The sequence below is a fragment of the Tachyglossus aculeatus genome, chromosome 14 (assembly GCF_015852505.1).
Source record: "Tachyglossus aculeatus isolate mTacAcu1 chromosome 14, mTacAcu1.pri, whole genome shotgun sequence".
In the NCBI taxonomy this organism is placed as follows: domain Eukaryota; kingdom Metazoa; phylum Chordata; class Mammalia; order Monotremata; family Tachyglossidae; genus Tachyglossus; species Tachyglossus aculeatus.
In genome coordinates, this window is record NC_052079.1 from 17,879,561 (window position 1) to 17,899,111 (window position 19,551).

Consider the following 19,551-nt stretch of genomic DNA (forward strand, 5'->3'; position numbering starts at 1 on the left):
AGTTACGAGATAAAGTCTGCATCTGTTTTGTCTTCAGCACACAAAGAGACAGCCAGCTGTTTGCAGAGACACTAGCCTGAATAGCATGTGCTTTTAGGAGACTATTATTAGTCTTGATGTTGTATTGAGATTGGAAGGGCACCTCGCGGAAAGCAAGTCCTACAAATCAGTATCGACAATAATGAAGGCAGCTGCATTCCTACTGAAGATTTGGTGTTTAAATAAACGCCCTTAATAGGCACCTTCAAAATGTGATCGGAGAAAGAACGGGAACATTGGAGGGCAGCTGTCGCTGAGAACCATCGAGAAGCAGTACGGCCTAGTGGGGAGAACCCCGGCCTGGGCGTCAGAAGGACCAGGCCTCTAATCCTGGCTCCCCCACTTATCAGCTGTGTGACCTTGGGCAAGTCGCTTCACTTCTCAGTGCCTCAGTTACCTCATCTTTAAAAGGGGATTGAGACTGTGAGCCTCACGTGGGACAGGGGCTGCATCTAACCTTGTTAGCATTTATCTATCTCAGTGCTTAGTACAGTGCCTGATATATAGTGAGCCCTTAATAAATACCATTAAAAAATCAATACCATTGGCTTATCGATGCCAGTAAGCAACGGATGTGAAACGATCTGTTAGATACCAGCTGGTAATGATGGAGAATTGTTCAGGTGGGGGACGACACAACTGGAACAGTTGTAGTGGACAGAGCAAAGATCATAGGTTCTAATCCCAGCTCCGCCACCTGTCTGCTGCGTGACTGTGGGCAAGTCACTTCACTTCTCTGGGCCTCAGTTCCCTCATCTGTAAAATGGGGATCAAGACTGTGAGCCCCACTTAGGACAGGGAATGTGTCCAATCTGGTTATCCATTGCTTAGTACAGTGCTTGGCACACACTAAGTGCTTAATGCCATAAAAAAGAAGCACTATAACCATTCTGACCTCTCAACACCCTTTCCTCAATAACCTCTCTCCCACTAACCTAACCCCTAAAAAAGTACTTGCCTTGGCCTCATTTCCACCTGCTGAATCAAAGCTGATGAAGCGCAGCCCATTTTGATCCATCAGTGGTATTTATTGAGCACTTACTGTGTGCAGAGCACTGTACTAAGCGCATGGGAAAGTAGAACACAACAGAGTTGGCGGAAATGTTCCCGGCCTACAAGGACCGCGTGAATTTAGGCCCTGACTTTGGTAGGGTTTGTCATAAATGTACAGAACGAGCTGAGTCAATTGCAAGAGACAGGACTTGTAACTTCTAAAGAGGTTGTCTTTTAATTTGGATCTATAAAAGATTCTTGGGGGAAAAAAGCCAACACTTTTTACTATCTTTCCCCAAGTGCTGCTTCTAGCGCTTTTCTCCCCTTGTCCCCGCCAAAATATGTAGACTGTAAGCTCGTTGTTGGGTAGGGATTGTCAGTATCTGTTGCCGAATTGTACTTTCCAAGTGCTTAGTACAGTGCTCTGCACACAGTAAGCACTCAACAAATACGATTGAATGAATGAATGAAAAATAAACTGTGCCTTCCACAGATCAACTGGATTTTGAGAGTTTTTCATACTGCATACTGTCATATGCACTTAAAGGGCTAAACAGGTTTTTCAAATTTCAGAAGGTAATTATTAAATCTCTTGCATTACTTCCTAAATTGCCAACCATCTAGGATGGCATTCACCGAGGCAGATACCATGCCCAGGCAACTGCCTTAGAGAAATAGCATTGCTGTACAGAATTAGCATCCCTAAAATGCCAGCCTGGAAGATGAGATATATAATTCCGTTGTACTTTGCAAGTGCTTAGTACAGTGCTCTGCATACAGTAAGTGCTCAATAAATACGACTGAATAAATAAATGAATGAATAAATACCACCGATTGATTGAGTTGGGCACTCTTCCTCAGTTCCCCTTTCCATCACTCGTGTTTCAGGTTGGCATAGGGAAGGCCGAAGCCATTTAATTTCTTCCGTCGATAGAAGCTGAAAATGATACTACGTACTGCCTGTGAGTTTCAAAAGGAGTCTATAAAAATTAATGAACGAGCTTTTGCTTTTTAAATGCCTTTACAATATGGGGGAATGGAAGTGGTTTTCAAGGTCCTAAATAAATAACCTTTATGATCGCTATCATTACACGTTATTATTCTTGGTTCCTAGCTCTTGAAGGAGCTGGTGATTGTCATGCAGTTTGTTTTACATATTTTAATCACCATCTAACCTTGAATCATCTAACATCACTTCTACCAAGAACAAACACAAAGGGCAATATGAAGATTCTTGCTCCCGAGATACAAGTTTGTAATTTTTTTTCAAATTCCTGCCCAGAAAGGAAGACATGGGTTAGCAAGCTCTGTAGCTCTCCTAACAGACATTTTCTCCAGTTGCCGGAAGACTAGCACAGTGGATATAGCATGAGCAAAACCGGCTTATTTACCTGATATAATCATTAGCAATTTAACTCGCATGAAGGTAGTGTATTATTGTGTGCACTGACCTCTGAACTCATTATGGATCTAAGTGAAAAGATTCCTTATTAAGTTGGGAAGATTAATCTTCACTCCACATAAATGATGTTTACGAACAGACCCTGAATTAATCTGCTTTTTTAGACACAAGACTGAAGAAGCATGGCCTAGTGGAGAGATCACAGGCCTGGGAGTTGGAGGACCTGGGATCTAATCCCGCCACAAACCCACTGTGTGACCTTGGGCAAGCCACTTCTTTGAGCCTTCAGCTTCCTCATCTGCCAACTTCATTCATTCATTCAATCATATTTACTGAGCATTTACCATGTGCAAAGCACTGTATTAAGCACTCAGGAGAGTACGACATAATAAACAGATACATTCCCAGTCCACAGTGAGCTTACAGTCTAGAGGGGGAAACATTCATTCATTCACTCAACAGTATTTATTGAGTGCTTACTGTGTGCACAGCACTGTACTAAGCGCCTGGGAAGTACAAGTCGGCAACAAATAGAGACGGTCCCTACCCAACGACGGGCTCACAGTCTAGAAGGGGGAGACGGACAACAAAACAAAACATGTAGACAGGTGTCAAAATTGTCAGAACAAATAGAATTAAAGCTATATGGACATGATTAACAAAATAAATAGAATAGTAAATATGTACAAGTAAAATAGAGTAACAAATCTGTACAAATATATATACAAGTGCTGTGGGGAAGGGAAGGAGGTAGGGCGGGGGGGATGGGAAGGAGGAGAGGGAACGGGGGCTCAGTTTGGGAAGGCTTCTTGGAGGAGGTGAGCTCTCAGTAGGGCTTTGAAGGGAGGAAGAGAGCTACCTTGGCTTGAAACAGACATTACTATATCTGTTCTCCCCCTTGCATCAAATGAGGCAGGGACTGTGTCTAACCAGATTACCTTGTAACTACTCCCAGCGCTTAGTACAGGGCTTGGCTCGCAGTAGGCACTTAACAAGGTCCAAAATTCTCAAGATTAGGGTGCTTCCCCTTTGATCAGCTATATCGAGTATGCTGGTGGGGCAGGCTCATTTAGCTGAAGCTATACCTCCCTCCCCCCTTTCAGGATGGCACCTGGAGAGTTTCCAGTCCTCCACCAGTCTCTGTTACAGGAGGGAGAGTCAAGCAGAGGCCAACTCATTCCATTCGTAGCTTGAGCAGTGGCTAGCAAGTGGATGGCAATCTGCTACAGGGTCAGAACTCCCCCATGCTGGGCAGCAGCGGTCCAGGAGAGAGTCGAGGGCAGTGACTCAAGTTGACTGTGCGGAAGAGGGCAATGGTAAACCACTTTCAGATTTTTACCAAGAAAACTCTATGGAAACACCACCAGAACAACTGCAGATGGAGAGTGGGGCGTTCTGGGAGAGATGCATCCATGGAGTCGCTATGGGTCGGAAACGACTCAACAGCATAAGCCAAGGCTAATAATAATAATAATAATGTTGGTATTTGTTAAGTGCTTACTATGTGCAAAGCACTGTTCTAAGCGCTGGGAGGAACACAAGGAGATAGTTTGTCCCATGTGGGGCTCACAGTCTTAATCCCCATTTTACAGATGAGGGAACTCAGGCGCAGAGAAGTGAAGTGACTTGCCCAAGGTCACACAGCAGACACATGGGGGAGGCGGGATTCGAACCCATGACCTCTGACTCCCAAGCCCGCGCTCTTTCCACTGAGCCACGCTGCTTCTCTTTACCTCCCTCATAGCCCACATTCGCAGCAAGCTCTTCTGTATGTCTGGAAACCATTTTCTCTGCCTTATGTAGCCCTGCCCAGGGCCCTTGCAACCCAAGAGAACTGGTACCCTATGCCAGCTCTCTAATTAATTACAGCATTTGTTAAATGCTTACTATGTGCCAAGCACTGTTCTAAGCACACAACACGGATGTCACAATCAAATTACATCAGTTCATCCTGACCGTCCACTGGGCTGGCACGGTAAGAAGCAGCCCAGAAAGCTTTGGAGGGGGGAGCACTGGAACGTGTCTACCAACTTTTGGACTGGAATTAAGCAAAACCAACATTACGAATGAAAGAACACCGAGGGCATCCAACGAAGCCATTTCACATCGCAATCAATTACAAAAAGTGAACTTATAAAGCAGTTTAGAATATAATTAAAGTTTAGTTTGGGTACATGGTATCCTCACTACAGGAAACAGAACTAATTTGTGGATTTAAATTCCCTCACCTTTGCTTAAAAATGGGAAAGGGAAAAAGGCATTATCCCAAATAGCCATATTCTGAATGTTAATTATATTAAGACAGTCCCCACTGTGTATAAATAATAAGCCTAAGGCATTATATCGGGTCTTATATTTGCCTCCACCTAATCAAAATAGCATTTTCGCTGGACCTTTTAATCTGTTGAGTACGTCTGGATCCATTCAACCCACAACCCAATTCCTATATATTATATAGCTGTGCTAATAAATATGACATGTAAAAGCCTATTCGCATTTTTTTTAGACATGAACAACCCACGTATTCAATTTTTGCCCCAGAAAAGTGTTCCACTTGTTAGGATTAATACAAATCCATATTGAATTATTTTCATGGGGAAGCATATTTCCATTTTTACCTGGTTAAGCAGTAGATCGCAGACCTGTTATCGGCATTTGCAGTTAAATTAAAATGTCCACGTGCTTTACTCTTTTCATTAGATCCCGCATTTCCCTTGCTTTCACGGGATAGAAAAGGATGGGATAAGCTCCCTTGAATACTGTAACATTCAAACTGATAAAAATATCCAAGAACCCATTTTAAAATCGAGAGGTGGAAACCTCTTTTAAAGCTTGGAGTACAGGGAATACGTTGCATTAAAAACCGGCTCTATTAACTACTTTTTAAAAGCAGAGTCATTCATTCGATCGTATCTATTGAGCGCTTACTGTACTAAGCACTGTACTAAGCACTTGGAAGGGTACAATATAATAATAAACAGACACATTCCCTGCCCACCTTAGACTGTCAGCCCCACGTGGAACAGAGACCGTGTCTGATCTGATTCTTTTGCTTCTAAGCGAGTAATGCACCGTTTGACATTATCATCATCATCATCGATGATATTTATTGAGTGCTTACTGTGTGCAGAGCACTGTACTAAGCACTTGGGAGAGGCTAATACAAGAGAGTTGGCAGTGTGCCCACAGTAAACCCTTAAATGCCAAAATTATTATTAGCAAAGGTGGCTGAACCTGGCCCTCTGGAGAAGGAGTGATTGGCTGGGCTAGCTTGTTATGTCCGCTACTTCTGCTGTATTGTACTTTCCCCAGTGCTCTGCACGCAGTAAGCGCTCAATAAATACCAATCAATCAATCAATCAATCGTATTTATTGAGCGCTTACTATGTGCAGAGCACTGTACTAAGCGCTTGGGAAGTACAAATTGGCAACACATAGAGACAGTCCCTACCCAACAGTGGGCTCACAGTCTAAAAGGGGGACTGATACCAATGACTGATTGATTGAGGGAGTGGTTTTGAGGGAGCAGAAGAGTACGCCCAAGAAGTAGCCCAGAGAGCGAAGTATTCACTTGCCAGGATGCCAAGAGCACTTCAAAAGGTCCCAGAGAAGCAGCGTGGCATAGTGGGTACAGCATGGGTCAGGTCAAGGCCAGAGAATGCATCTACCAACTCAATCAATCAATCAATCGTATTTATTGAGCACTTACTGTGTGCAGAGCACTGTACTAAGCGCTTGGGAAGTACAAGTCGGCAACACATAGAGACAGTCCCTACCCAACAGCGAGAAGCAGCGTGGCTTAGTGGAAAGAGCCCGGGCTTGGGAGTCAGAGGTTGTGGGTTCTAATTCCTGCTCCGCTGCTTGTCAGCTGGGTGACTTTGGGCAAGTCATTTAACTTCTCTGTACCTCAGTTACTTCATCTGTAAAATGGGGATTTAGACTGTGAGCCCCATGTGAGACAACCAGATTATCTTGTATCTACCCCAGCGCTGGGGTAGATACAAGAAGAACAGTGCCTGGCACATAGTAGGTACTTAACAAATACTATTATTATTATTATTATTAAATACCATTGACTGATTGATCAAGGGCATTACGCATGACCTTCATTTTCCTCAGGGTTACTATCAGTCTGAAGGATCAAATCAATCAATGGTACTTATTGAGCGCTTAAGGTGTGCAGAGCACTGTACTAAGCACTTGGGAGAGGACAATACAACAAAATTGGTAGACACATTACCTGCCCGTAAGATGCTAGCATTATTATATCTGCATGGGCAGGGAATATTCCTTTTTCGTTGTATTGTACTCTCCCAAGCGCTTAGTACAGTTCTTTGCACACAGTAATCACTTAAGAAATATGGTAAATGAATATGTGCATCTGTGTGTATAGATAAATGTATTGATATACATAAAACACATGTACATACATTTCTTCAGTTCACTTCTTTTTAGGACAAGAAGGTGAATCAGAAATGGGCTACAATACAAAAACACACATTCATACTCTTTAGTTTCCTTCTTTAGAGGAGAGGGAGGTGGTTTAGAAATACGATATAATATATTAACCTTCAATTCAGTGCCATGTTTCCATTTGACGGGGAAAAAAATACGCTTTTGCAGCTACCAAGAGGCTTTCAGAAAAGCAGCAATGTTGATCTTGGTGAGACGTAAGCACACAGTCGACAGTGTAGCCAAAAGGGAAAAATATGACCTCAGAAGAAAAATGTGAATCTAAACATAAGGAGCAGGGAAGACATAAAACTTTATTAAAATATAATTTTAATTAAGCATTCTTAATTATACCTGTGATTTAAGTCTTTTATGAGAACTAGTTACCGGTACGTTCAGGTTAGTGCTCTTAATTGGTTCCAGGAAAATAGAGTGTTAAAGACGGCTAAATGAAGTATAGTGTCCCAGGGGAAATAATGAAAAGTGCACTAATGCATACCCAAGATACAGGAATTGGATCAAGGCAGGTCCTTTAAGTGAAAAAAAAAAAAAGGCAGTTAACCCCCTTTCTTAAATTTCAGGTTTAACTAGCCCTATGAATATGGACCAATAATGAAAGATTATGAATTTAGATGTTACTATATTATACACAGAGAAGTAGCATGGCTCGGTGGAAAGAGCCCAGGCTTGGGAGTCAGAGGTCATGGGTTCTAATCCCGGCTACACCAATTGTCAGCTGTGTGACTTTGGGCAAGTCACTTCACTTCTCTGTGTCACAGTTACCTCATCTGCAAAATGGGGATGAAGACTGTGAGCCCCACATGGGACAACCTGATCACCCTGTATCCTCCCCAGTGCTTAAAACAGTGCTTTGCACATAGTAAGCGCTTAACAAATGCCAGCATTATCATCATCAATGGAAAACCAATAAAATATGGTATTTTATGTTAAGTAAACATACATATCAATGTAAAACCAATATAGTATTTTTAAGTGCTTACTATGTTCCAAGCACTGTGCTACACACTAGACTGTAAGCTCCCTGTGGACAGGGAACATGTCTACCAATTCTGTTATATTGTAATCTCCCAAGCACTTAGTACAGTGCTCTGCACACGGTAAGCTCTCGATACATGAATTAATGTTCCATCTTACCTTTATCACTCTGCCTAGCCTTTACTATCTGTCATACAGTATTTTCACAAACGTAAATCGCGTTAAGAGTTTCTTGACAGTTATGTATGATGGTCAGCCTACGGTGGCTTAAGCCAAGGTGATGCAGGTCAAGTGTAAAGTCCACTGAAAACGACAAATAGGGTGGCGTAGTGGATAGAGCACAGACCTGGGATTCAGCAGGACCTGGGTTCTAAACTCGGTTCTGCCACTCACCTGCTGCATAATAATAAAATAATAATAATAATAATGGCATTTATTAAGCGCTTACTAGGTGCAAAGCACTGTTCTAAGCACTGGGGAGGCTACAAGGTGATCAGATTGTCCCATGTGGGGCTCAAAGTCTTAATCCCCATTTTACAGTTGAGGTAACTGAGGCACAGAGAAGTGAAGTGACTTGCCCAAAGTCACACAGCTGACAATTGGCGGAGTTGGGATGACCCTGGGCAAGTCACTTTTCTGGGCTATGGTTACCTCATCTGTAAAATATGCATTCAGGCTGTGAGCCCCATGTGGGCCAGGAACTGTGTCCAACCTGATCAGCTTGTATCTACCCCAGCGCTTAGTTCAGTGCCTGGCACATAGTAAGCGCTTTGCCAATACCATAAAAAAAAAAAAACCAAATCACTGAAAACAGACACGGGACACTAATTCTGTTTGCGGCAGTACAATCTATGGGGAAGCAGTTATCAAGACGTGTTTGAGTTATTTCATGCTACATTCTACTTAAACATACTAACAGGTGGAAATTAAATTTCACAACCCTTTTTCTCAGTTGATGAATTGTGGCTAGGCAGGCATAAATTTAAGCAATTTACACTGTTACTTTTCTTTCACATTTTCATACTGTTTGCCAAGTTCAGCAACAATGACAGCAAGAAAAATCAGCAGTTTTCAACTGTTCAAAACTTTGTCTAGTGATACCGCACCTGAGGATTATCTGCAAGGTGTTTATAGTTATTAATAATAATACTAATAATAGTAATAGTACTTGTTAAGCACTTAATAATAATACTACTAATAATAATAGTACTCGTTAAGCACTTACTGTGTGCCAAGCATTGTTCTAAGCACTAGGGCAGATACAGGTTATTCAGGTTGAACACAGTCCCTGTCCCACATGGGGTTCACAGTCTTAATCCCCATTTTCCAGGTGAGGGAACTGAGGCACAGAGAAGTGTAGTGACTTGCCCAATGTCACACAGCAGATAAATGGCAGAGCCAGGATTAGAACCCAGGTCCTTCTGACTCCCAACCCGTGCTCTATTTACTAAGCCATGTTATTGGTTTGGAAGTCCATTAAGCAAAATGGGCGATGACCTTTTTGTTAGAGATGTCGTATGCAGTGCAAAATACATATTCTCCTTTTTAGCCAATGAACTGAGGTGGTTCCTTCATTAATAATAATAATATTGATGGCATTTGTTTAATCACTTACTATGTGCCAAGCACTGTTCTAAGCGCTGGGGTAGATACAAGGTAATCAGGTTATCCCACGTGGGGCTCAGTCTTAATCCCCATGTTACAGACAAGGTAACTGAGGCACACAGAAGTTAGGTGACTTGCTTAAAGTCACACAGCTGATAAGCGGCGGAGCCGGGACTAGAACCCACAACCTCTGACACCAAAGCCCTGTATTACATTGTTTTTTTAAGGTACTTGTTAAGTACTGACTATGAGTCAAGCACTGCTCTAAGCGTTGGCGTAGATACAAGATCATCAGGTTGAACAGAGTCCCTGTCCCATGTGGAGCTCACAGTCTAAACTGCAAGATTTAATCTCCATTTTACAGATGAGGCAACTGTGGCCCAGAGAAGTTAAGTGCCTTGACCAAGGTCACCCAGCAGACAAGTGGCAGACCTGGAATTAGAACCCAGGTCCTCTGGCTACCAGTCTTCTTTGTTGAGAGAGACTTTGAACGAGCACAATTCTACTGTTCTCCGTAGTGGACATCTTTTTCCCTGGTCTATTTTGGATCAACCTTCTGATTTAGTAGAGCATTGTTGTCAAAACAATGAATTTGAAAAGTTGTCTCATCTTCTTTGTGGGAAGCTCATCAGCCAACAATTACTTCTGACAACTGAAATTGATCCAAAGCGCCTTCCTCCTCCTATTGTATTCATGGTCAAGTGTGTTTTATCTCCTGGGAAAGGTAGTGAATTGGAGATGTGAAAACCTTTATCTTTTTACTTGAATGGACATTTCTTTCCAAGTAGCATTCATCACCTGTCCATTTGTTCAAGGAGATTCACCTTTTCCCCAATTTTCATGACATCTCTATTTCTTATTAATAATAATAATAAAATTGTGGTATTGGTATTGCTGCTTCTCAGGGTGGCCTTATCCCAAGGGATCAATCAGCCTCCTCCCATACTTCCCTATCCTGTGGCCTAGTGGAAAGAGCGGGGGTCAAAGGGTCAGAGGACCTGGGCCCTAATTCCAGCTCTGCCATTTGCACACAGGGTGACCTTGGGCAAGTCACCTATCTGTTCTGTGCCTCAGTTTCCTCATCTGTAAATTGGGGATTCAATTCCTGCTCTCTCTCCTACATAGACTGGGTATCCCATATGGGATGGGGACTATATCCAATCAATCGATCCTATTTATTGAGCACCTACTGTGAGCAAAGCATTATAGTAAGCACAGTAACAGAGATGGTAGATGCGAGTCTGTTGGTTTTAAGCCCTCAACGAACTGACAACCAGGTTTTCCTGTATCTCCCCTGGCTTGCTTGGTTGCCTTCTAATAGCCTATGACAGTCTGAATGTTCCCTTGTACCATAATACAGACCTAGACTCATTTGCAGCCAAGTACACAATTCAGGGTTATTTGGGAAAAAAAGGGGGGTTCAGGTACCAATCCCTTATTTAAACATTTTTCCTTTAAGAAAACTGATTCAAATTTACAACATCATGACTTCAGGAGCCAAGTGTTTTGTACAGATTCTTCATGTATGAATTCTTGATTTGGCTTCTTCTCTCCTTCTCCATCTTTGTACTTTTGGACAGTTTCTTGCCTAAGAAGCACGGCCTAGTGGAAAAAGCACAGGCCTGGGAGTAGGAGGACCTGGGTTCTAATCCTGATTCTGCCAGTTGCCTGCTGTGTGACCTGGGGAAGTCACTTAACATCTCTGTGCTTCAGTTTCCTCAATTGTTAAAAGGGGGATTCAATACCTGTACTACCTCCTACTTAGAAGATGATGATGATGATGGCATTTATTAAGTGCTTACTATGTGCAAAGCACTGTCTTAGATGGTCAGCCCTATGTGGGACAGGGGCTGTGTCCCACCTGATCAACTTGTATCTACCCCAACATTCAAAATAGTGCTAGACTTTCAAATATTATTAAAAAAAAATCAGCGTTAGCCTTCAGTACAGTGTTACTGATTGTGTACAAGGCTTACGAGGTGCAAAATGAAGCCTAATCTCGATCTCGTTTTTTAAAAAGAGTATTGCTTAAGCGCTTACTTCTGAGCTGGTCACTATACTGTGAGCCCCATGTGGGACAACCTGATTACCTTGTATCCCCCCAGCGCTTAGAACAGTGCTTTGCACAGAGGAAACGCTTAACAAATGCCATTATTAGTAGTAGTAGTACTCTGAATGCTGGAGTAGATACAAGCTAATCTGGTTGGACACACTCCGTGTCCCACAAGGGGCTCACAGTCTTAATCCCCATTTTGCAGATGAGGGAACTGAGGCACAGAGAAATGAAGTGACTTGCCCAAGGTCACACAGAAGACAACTGGCAGGGCTGGGATCAGAACCCATCGTGTCTGATTCCCAGGCTGGTGATCTATCCACTACGCCATGCTGCTTCTCTCAAAGCAAGGGCACACTGCTATGAATTAAGGAGAACAATGCCACTACGTTACCCTAAGCCAAAATATTGGTTGCTCTACTGAAATCTCAGTTTTCAGGACAAAGTCACTCGAGAAACCGTTTCCAATTTTGTTAAAATGCCTGCTGTGGGAAAATGCACCCTCATTTTCACTAAGGCTAATTTTCCATTAAGTCTAGTACTTATACTGTGTCCGCATCCCAAACCTTTATTATACTAAGCAAACTTCAACTCACTGATCAAGCAAGTACCGCACATTAGACTGACAACTAAAATCTATCAAGATATCATTTCTCTATGCAATCAGGCAGGCGTTTCCTTAATTCTTCCCTCCCAAATTCTTCCCAGGAGCCTCAGACGAAAACAGTCACAAATTTCCAATCCCTCTAAGGGCCTGAATATTTGTAAGCTTGGTGTAATGTTCTCAAGTTGATTTCAGGGATTCCATCCTTTGCCTACAACGTGCCCACTCTCAGTCAATGGTATTTACTGTGTTGTGTGCGGAGCACTGTACTAAGCACTTGGGAGAGCATGATACGATGGAATCAGGAGATATGACCAGTACATGTGATCCGTTCTCGAGAAGACAGAATCAGCCCTAAAGCTTATTTGGAGAAGAAACTAAAAGATATACCCATTAAACCTCCACAAATTTTGTTCCCCAAATCACACATTCCTTCTCCCTCCACAAAAGCCAAAAAAATTTTTGAGAAGTCAGCATGGCCTACTGGATAGAGCCCGGGCGTGGAAATCCAAGGACCTACGTTCTGATTCTGGCTCCGCCATTTGTCGGCTATGTGCCTTGGGCAAGTCACTTCACTTCTCTGGGTCTCAATTCCCTCATCTGCAAAATGGGGATTAAGACTGTGAGCCCCATGTGAAACATGGACTGTGTCCAATCTGATTATCATGAATCTACCCCAGTGCTTAGTACAATACCTGGCACATAGTAAGCACTTATAAGCCATTTAAAACAACCTTGCTTCCTAAAATGTATACATAAGCATATATGTACATACATAAGCATATATGTACACATTTTTCAGCTAGGGAAACAGATACAAACAAGAAAAAAAACAAGCAAAAGTCTGTCCCAAAAACATACCTACATACGTGTTCGTTCGTTCATTCAACCGTATTTATTGAGCGCTTACTGTGTGCAGTAATTTAATAATATTTATTTATTTTATTATGTTAGTATATTTGGTTTTGTTCTCTGTCTCCCCCTTTTAGACTGTGAGCCCACTGTTGGGTAGGGACTGTCTCTATATGTTGCCAACTTGTACTTCCCAAGCGCTTAGTACAGTGCTCTGCACACAGTAAGCGCTCAATAAATACAATTGATGATGATGATGATGCAGAGTACTGTACTAAGTGCTTGGAAAGTACAATACAGCAATAAAGACAGGCAATCCTTGCCCACACAGGCTTACAGTCTAGAGGAATAATGATGTTATTTGTTAAGCGTTTACTGTGTGCCAAGCACTGTTCTAAGCAGCTGGGAGAGATAGAAGGTTATCAGGCTGTCCCAGGTGGGGCTCACAGTCTTAATCCCCATTTTCCAGATGTGGTAACTGAGGCACAGAGAAGTTAAGTAACTTTCCCAAAGTCACGTAGGTGACAAGTGGCGGAGCCAGGATTAGAACTCACGACCCCGACTCCCAAACCGGCACTCTTCCCACTAAGCCACGCTGTTTGTTCCTTTGTATTTGTTTCCCTTTCGTTAGGGAAAAAAATACAAACAGGAAAAACAAAAAAGACTGTTGCAAGAACATATCTACATACCTGTTCCTCACTTAGGGGGTAAAAAAATGTGGTTAATTTTTATTGCCTAGAAGAAGGATATTTTAAAGAAAATTTTAAAAGGCACCAGGAACCAAGACTCGCAGTTTAGAAACTCAAGGGGAAAGATTTCAAATCCATTTGTAGACTGTCAGAAGCCAAGAGAATAAAGGCCACACATCTCTTTGGCTAAACTCATTCATTCATTCAGTCGTATTCATTGAGTGCTTACTACGTGCAGAGCACCATACAAAGTGCTTGGGAGAATACATTATAAAAATAGACGCATTCTCTGCCGACAACGAGCTTGCCGTCTAGAGGAACTGAATACAGAAAAAGCCTTCTCTCTCTCTCTCTCTCTCCATGTGGGAACATTCCAATCTAAGTGTGAAATCCAATCCGAGTTCATTTTCTACCATCCAAGCTCTTGAATATTTGCAAATTCTTGGGATTTCCCTCCTCACCTCTAGCAAACCAGAACAGGGAAGTCTGCCTGGTCCCACAGACAATGAAAATCTCCCTTTTTAAGCAGGCGTGTTTGATTTTGTATAACGAGTTCCCACTTTCAGACTGGAGAAGAACAGGTACCGATAAACCAGGCAGCTCCAAAGGGAAAAACGTACAGCACCCCGCATCCAGTACTAAGTCCACAATAAATTACTATTGATGATGAGATACCGGAAAGGCATCGCACATCAATCTCTCAACTTTTACACTTCCATCGGGCACGATGGGCTCTGCAGCAGACACAAGAGCCTATAAAATGATCTTATTTAACTCGATCAGAAGGGATGTTGAACACAAGGAATTCCAGAAACATCGTTCTTCTATTTTTTGCTCAAAAGGTGTTCTAGGTGGCTTCTAACTGGATTGGGTTTAGTAGCGCAGGCGGAAAATCGTGAGAAGAGGAAGAAAATGTGCAGTGAATTTTAATGAAACATCATCTTCTAGGGCGAGTCCTTAAATTGTCATTTTAGAAACGACAGCTTTCACTGCCACAACCCAGATGTTGCCCTTTCATTGCTCAGTACTAAGCATCTTGATGATGGGCTCACACACGGTGCTATTCCAGAGGACTTTGAGGAGGAACAGGTTAACGTGGCTACATTCACTCGCCCTACTCTCCACCGGCCCAGGAGCAGTGTAGATAGTCATCAGGAAATCTTGGGTGGAAAAATCAGGATGGGGAAAAAAAAAGTGGAGCAAGACACCTCAACGGTGACAGCTCATTTTCATTTTTGCCAAACCTTCTCAGGTCGGGACGTGTAACTGTCGACCCAAACTTCCCGCGATGGATTCAGAGGAGGTTTGGTGTCATAGACCCTTGTGGGCACTTTGGAAATCAGTAGAATTCTCTTATGCACCCCCACAATATTCGGCTCCCAAATGCCAAAATGATTAGTAATTATTATTATCCTTTTTCACTTTTTTATGGTATTTGTAAAGCACTTACTATGTATGTGCCAGGCATTCTTCTAAGCACTGGGGCAGATACAAGCTAATCAGGTTGGACCCAATCCAAGTCCACATGGGGCTCCCGGTCTGAATCCCCATTCCACAGATGAGGTAACTGAAGCACAGAGAAGTCGGGCCACTTGCCCAAGGTCACACAGCAGACGTGTGGCGGAGGCAGAATTCGAACCCAGGTCCTTGGGCCACTAGGCTTGTGACTTCTGGGCATTTGATATCCACCCCACCCTCAACCCCGCGGCATTTATAAATCATATGCTAAAACTTATTTGTCTTCACGTCTGTCTCCCTGGCTGGACTCTAAGCTGGTCATGGGCAGTGAACGTGTCTACCAACGCTTTGGTACTGGATTCTCCCAAGCACTAAGTACAGGGCTCTGCGCACAATAAGCGCTCAATAAATACCATCGATGATACGATGACGTTGGGCAATTACAGACTTTATCTGCGCAGCACAGCCAACCGCTTTCTGAATGGAGAGCAGTAAAATTAAAATATTTTCTTTCTTCCAAAAAGTGAAAATTTCCATTCACTCTGCCAGCCCTGACAGGTTCCATGTTATTTACTCATTCCTGGGAGTTTATGGCCAACTGTTTTATGCAGGTAGTTTGAGTTAATCTGTGTTGGTCTCAGAAAAAGAATTAGCTCAATAAAAATCTACATGAAAAGTCTTCATGCTAGGATGCTCTCTATAATGGGTTTTTCGAATGGAAATATTTTCCTGAAAGAGCGTTCGGCACAACCAACCTGAAACCAGAGTTTAACTGCATGGTACAGTATTTGTCATTCACATTTTGATTAATTCCACCTTAGACTACGTTTACCACATCTACTTTATCTCACAGTATTACTAATTTGCCAACTGAATACAAATTGCTACTCGCAGAGCCTAAGCCCAAACTGTCCGGGTTCCGAGGAAAAAGGGGCAATTTCGTAGTGAGACAAAAGGAAACGTTCAGCACTTTAACGATCATAAAAGAATTGCAGGGTGATCATAAGCCACATTCACTGAAGTATGCATTAGAAACTCTTTCGGTAACTAAATTCGCTTGAACTACGGTTTGTGCAACGTAAACAGAAAAACATAAACAAAAAACACCACATTGTTCAAAGACAATCACAAATTAGCTCCAAATTCTCGCACAGGAAAACAAACAGTAGGAGGCTAATTATTAAAGTGGAAAAGAAATCCGTACTGTTTCCCATTAGACCACACTGCTCCTTTTTCATATTACACATCCACAATTTTCACGTCTGTCTTCACCTCTAGACTCTAAGCTCGCTATGGGCCGGGAAGGTGTCTACCGGTTCTGTTACTGTCCTCTGCCAAGCGCTCAGTATGGTACGCTGCACACAGTAAGCGCTCAATAAATACCATTGATTGATCGATTGGTATCTAAATTTACGCTGCATGCTAGGGCTGTAGATAAGGGAGCCTGCCAATTTTCTGACTCAGATTTTTACGTACTTCTAGGACTGCTTGGTCTTATCTCTGTTGCCCAGATTAAACGATCATTTTTCACATTCTGCTATTTCTCTAAAGGACACCCAAACCTCTTCAACAGTCCAAACCCCCGTGCCTTTCGGGTTCCTTGTGAAACACGCTGCCGCCAAGAGGATTTTAATGAATGGGATGATAACGACAACAACAACGATATTAGGCCCTTATTCTGTGGCAAAACGTTGTGGGCAGTGCTGGGGTCAATAGGAGGTATGTTGTTCAGGTAGTAGGATGAGAATTTTCTTAACAACTGATCACGATACTTTTTTCGGGTGCCTTTTCTGGGTTCCAAATGAGCAGTCCTGTTCTCATTCCACATTCCTCACCAAAAAGACAACATTTCCTTAGCAGGCTTCCAGCACTAGACCAAAGCCCGGTCTCTCTGACATGTTGACTGGGTGGGGAAATATAAGATAACCTGGCCAAAACCAGCCAGGTTTGTCCCAAGTCTGGCTTCACGGTCACGGACTCCTGAATCTAACAAGAAAGCAATTAGAGGGTTTAATTCCCCGAATCGGTCGTCCGTCCATCTGCAATTAACCCAAAGATGGTTTGGGCCATCTACAGAGGAACGCAGGATTGCACCTCTGGGCTTCTTTATGCACCAACGCATCCAGACCCCGAAACTTTGGAGAAGTCACACAAGGCCGGCCAGGGGGGCCCAGTTGCCCGCTGCAGGCCGGGTGGGCTTCGAGTCGTGCCCACCGCAACTGTGAGCCGGTAGCACTGCCCTCTCCCTCATTCGTGGTTTCAATTGTATTTATGGAGCGCTTACTGTGCGCACAGCGCTGTACTAAGCGCTTGGAAAGTACATTTCCCCCTCCCCTTCTCGCCCCTCGGGCCTTACCTCTGCTGCTTTGGACCCCACTGGTACAGGGCCATGCCGACCCTTGGGGATGCCAGGAAAAGAGGGGACGGAGGAGGAGGAGGGGAGATGTGGAGACCCCTCGCCCTTCACACCTCTTGTAGGGTGGCACCGATCTCCAGCAGGGTGGGTGGGGGGAGATGGAGCCCACCACCGGCTCGGGCACAGTGGGATCGACCTCTCCAGGGGAATGGGGTACGGGGGCGGATGCCCTACGGCCTTGTGAGCGGGGGAAAGTCACGGGGTGAGTGTGAGAGGCACGAGAGGCACGTGGAGCAGCGGGGCACGAGGGCACGTGGAGCTGCCTCTGGCAGGCCCACACCTGCTGCTGCACGTGGGGGCCACCACCCGCTGGGCCACAAGCCCGAGGAGCAGGAAGCCACGCAAGGGGCCAGCAAAGTCCCGGATCGGCAAACCCGGGGCCACTCATTCACTTATTCATTCGATCGTATTTATTGAGCGCTAACTGTGTGCGGAGCACTGGACTAAGCGCTTGGTAAGTACAAGTCGGCAACGTCTAGAGACGGTCCCTACCCAACAACGGGCTCACAGGCTCCAAGGGGGAGACAGACAGCAGGACAAAACATGTAGACAGGTGTCAAAATCGTTAGAATAAATAGAATTAGAGCTGTGACCAGCCAGTCCGGGGCCGGCACACCCCAGGACCGGCAAACCCGGGACCGGCAAGCCCAGGGCTAAGAAGCCCAGGACCAACAAAATCCAGGACGGGCAAAGCTGAGGGCTAAGAAGCTCAGGACCGGCAAACCCCAGGGCTAAGAAGCCCAGGACCGGCAAACCCCAGGGCTAAGAAGCCCAGGGCCGGCAAAGCCAGGACCATCAAGCCTAGGGCTAAGAAGCCCAGGGCCAGCAGAACCCAGGACTAATAAGCCCAGGGCCTGCAAAACCCAGGGCTAAGAAGCCCAGGACCAACAAAGCCAGGACCAGCAAGCCTAGGGCTAAGAAGCCCAGGGTCAGCAAACCCCAGGGCTAAGAAGCCCAGGACCAACAAAGCCAGGACCAACAAGCCTAGGGCTAAGAAGCCCAGGACCATCAAGCCTAGGGCTAAGAAGCCCAGGGCCAGCAAAACCCAGGGATAAGAAGCCCAGGACCAACAAAGCCAGGACCGGTAAACCCCAGGGCTAAGAAGCCCAGGACCGGCAAAGCCCAAGGCTAAGAAGCCCAGGGCCAGCAATTCCAGGGCCAAGAAGCCCAGGGCCAGCAAAGCCCAGGGCTAAGAAGCCCGGGCCCCGGGCCACCCGAGCCGGGGCTAGGCCGGCCGGCGGGGGAGGGAGGGAGGGAGGGAGAAAGGGGCGGGCAGAGGCCCCAGGCCCGGCAGGGCGTGCGGAGCGTGCAGCGCAGGGCCGCTGCCCCCGGGCCCCCCGTCCGTCCGGCAGGGAGCCTCGGCCCGGCCGGCCAAGTTGGGCCAGTGAAGTTGCCCCCCCCCCCCGCCGCCCCCGGCCCGGGCCTTGCCCTCCTCCTCCGGGCTGACCTCCTTCCTGCTCCTCCGCCTGCAGGCAGGTGGGGATGTTCCTCTTCCAGCCCGGCATGGCCGCGGGAGGAGCGGGGGGCCGGCTCCCCTCCTCCTCCTCCTCTTCCTCCTCCTCCTCCTCCTCCTCCTCGTTGTCAGCGGGGCCGGACCGAGGGCTGCACGGGGGCGGGTCCGGGTCCCATCCCCTTCCCGGCCGGGGGGCCCCGACAGCGGCAGGTGCGGCCGGGAGAGTCGGGCGAGTCGGGATGGGGAGAGTGGGGCGGGCGGGCGCTGCACAATGCTCAGGAGCAGCCCGAGCCCCGCCCACACCCCGCCCCGCCCGCCCGCCCGCTCGCTCGCTCCCCTTTCTTCCCTCCCTCCTTTTCCCCCACCCTCTCCCTCTCCCTCTCCGTCCACTCTTTTCCTCTCCCCTTCTCTCTGTCCCCTCTCCCTCCCTTCCTCCCTCCTTTCTCCCTTCCTTTTCCTCTCTCTCTCTCCGTCCCTTTTCTTTTCCTCCCCCTCTCTCCCTTCCTCCTTTCCCCCCTTTCCTTCCCCCCCCTCTGCCC

General features: G+C 45.4%; 1 protein-coding gene across 2 annotated transcripts in view; it reads right to left on the bottom strand.

The window, feature by feature from the left end:
- The window catches only part of GRIP1 (glutamate receptor interacting protein 1), a 337,553-nt gene extending 318,486 nt beyond the window's left edge, over window positions 1-19,067 (bottom strand). For both annotated transcript variants that reach the window (XM_038756957.1, XM_038756956.1), the window contains exon 1: window positions 19,007-19,067. In XM_038756957.1, the coding sequence (XP_038612885.1) occupies window positions 19,007-19,064 (58 nt within the window). In that variant the 5' untranslated portion in view covers window positions 19,065-19,067. The remainder of the gene's footprint in view (window positions 1-19,006) is intronic.
- Window positions 19,068-19,551: the final 484 nt, after the last annotated feature.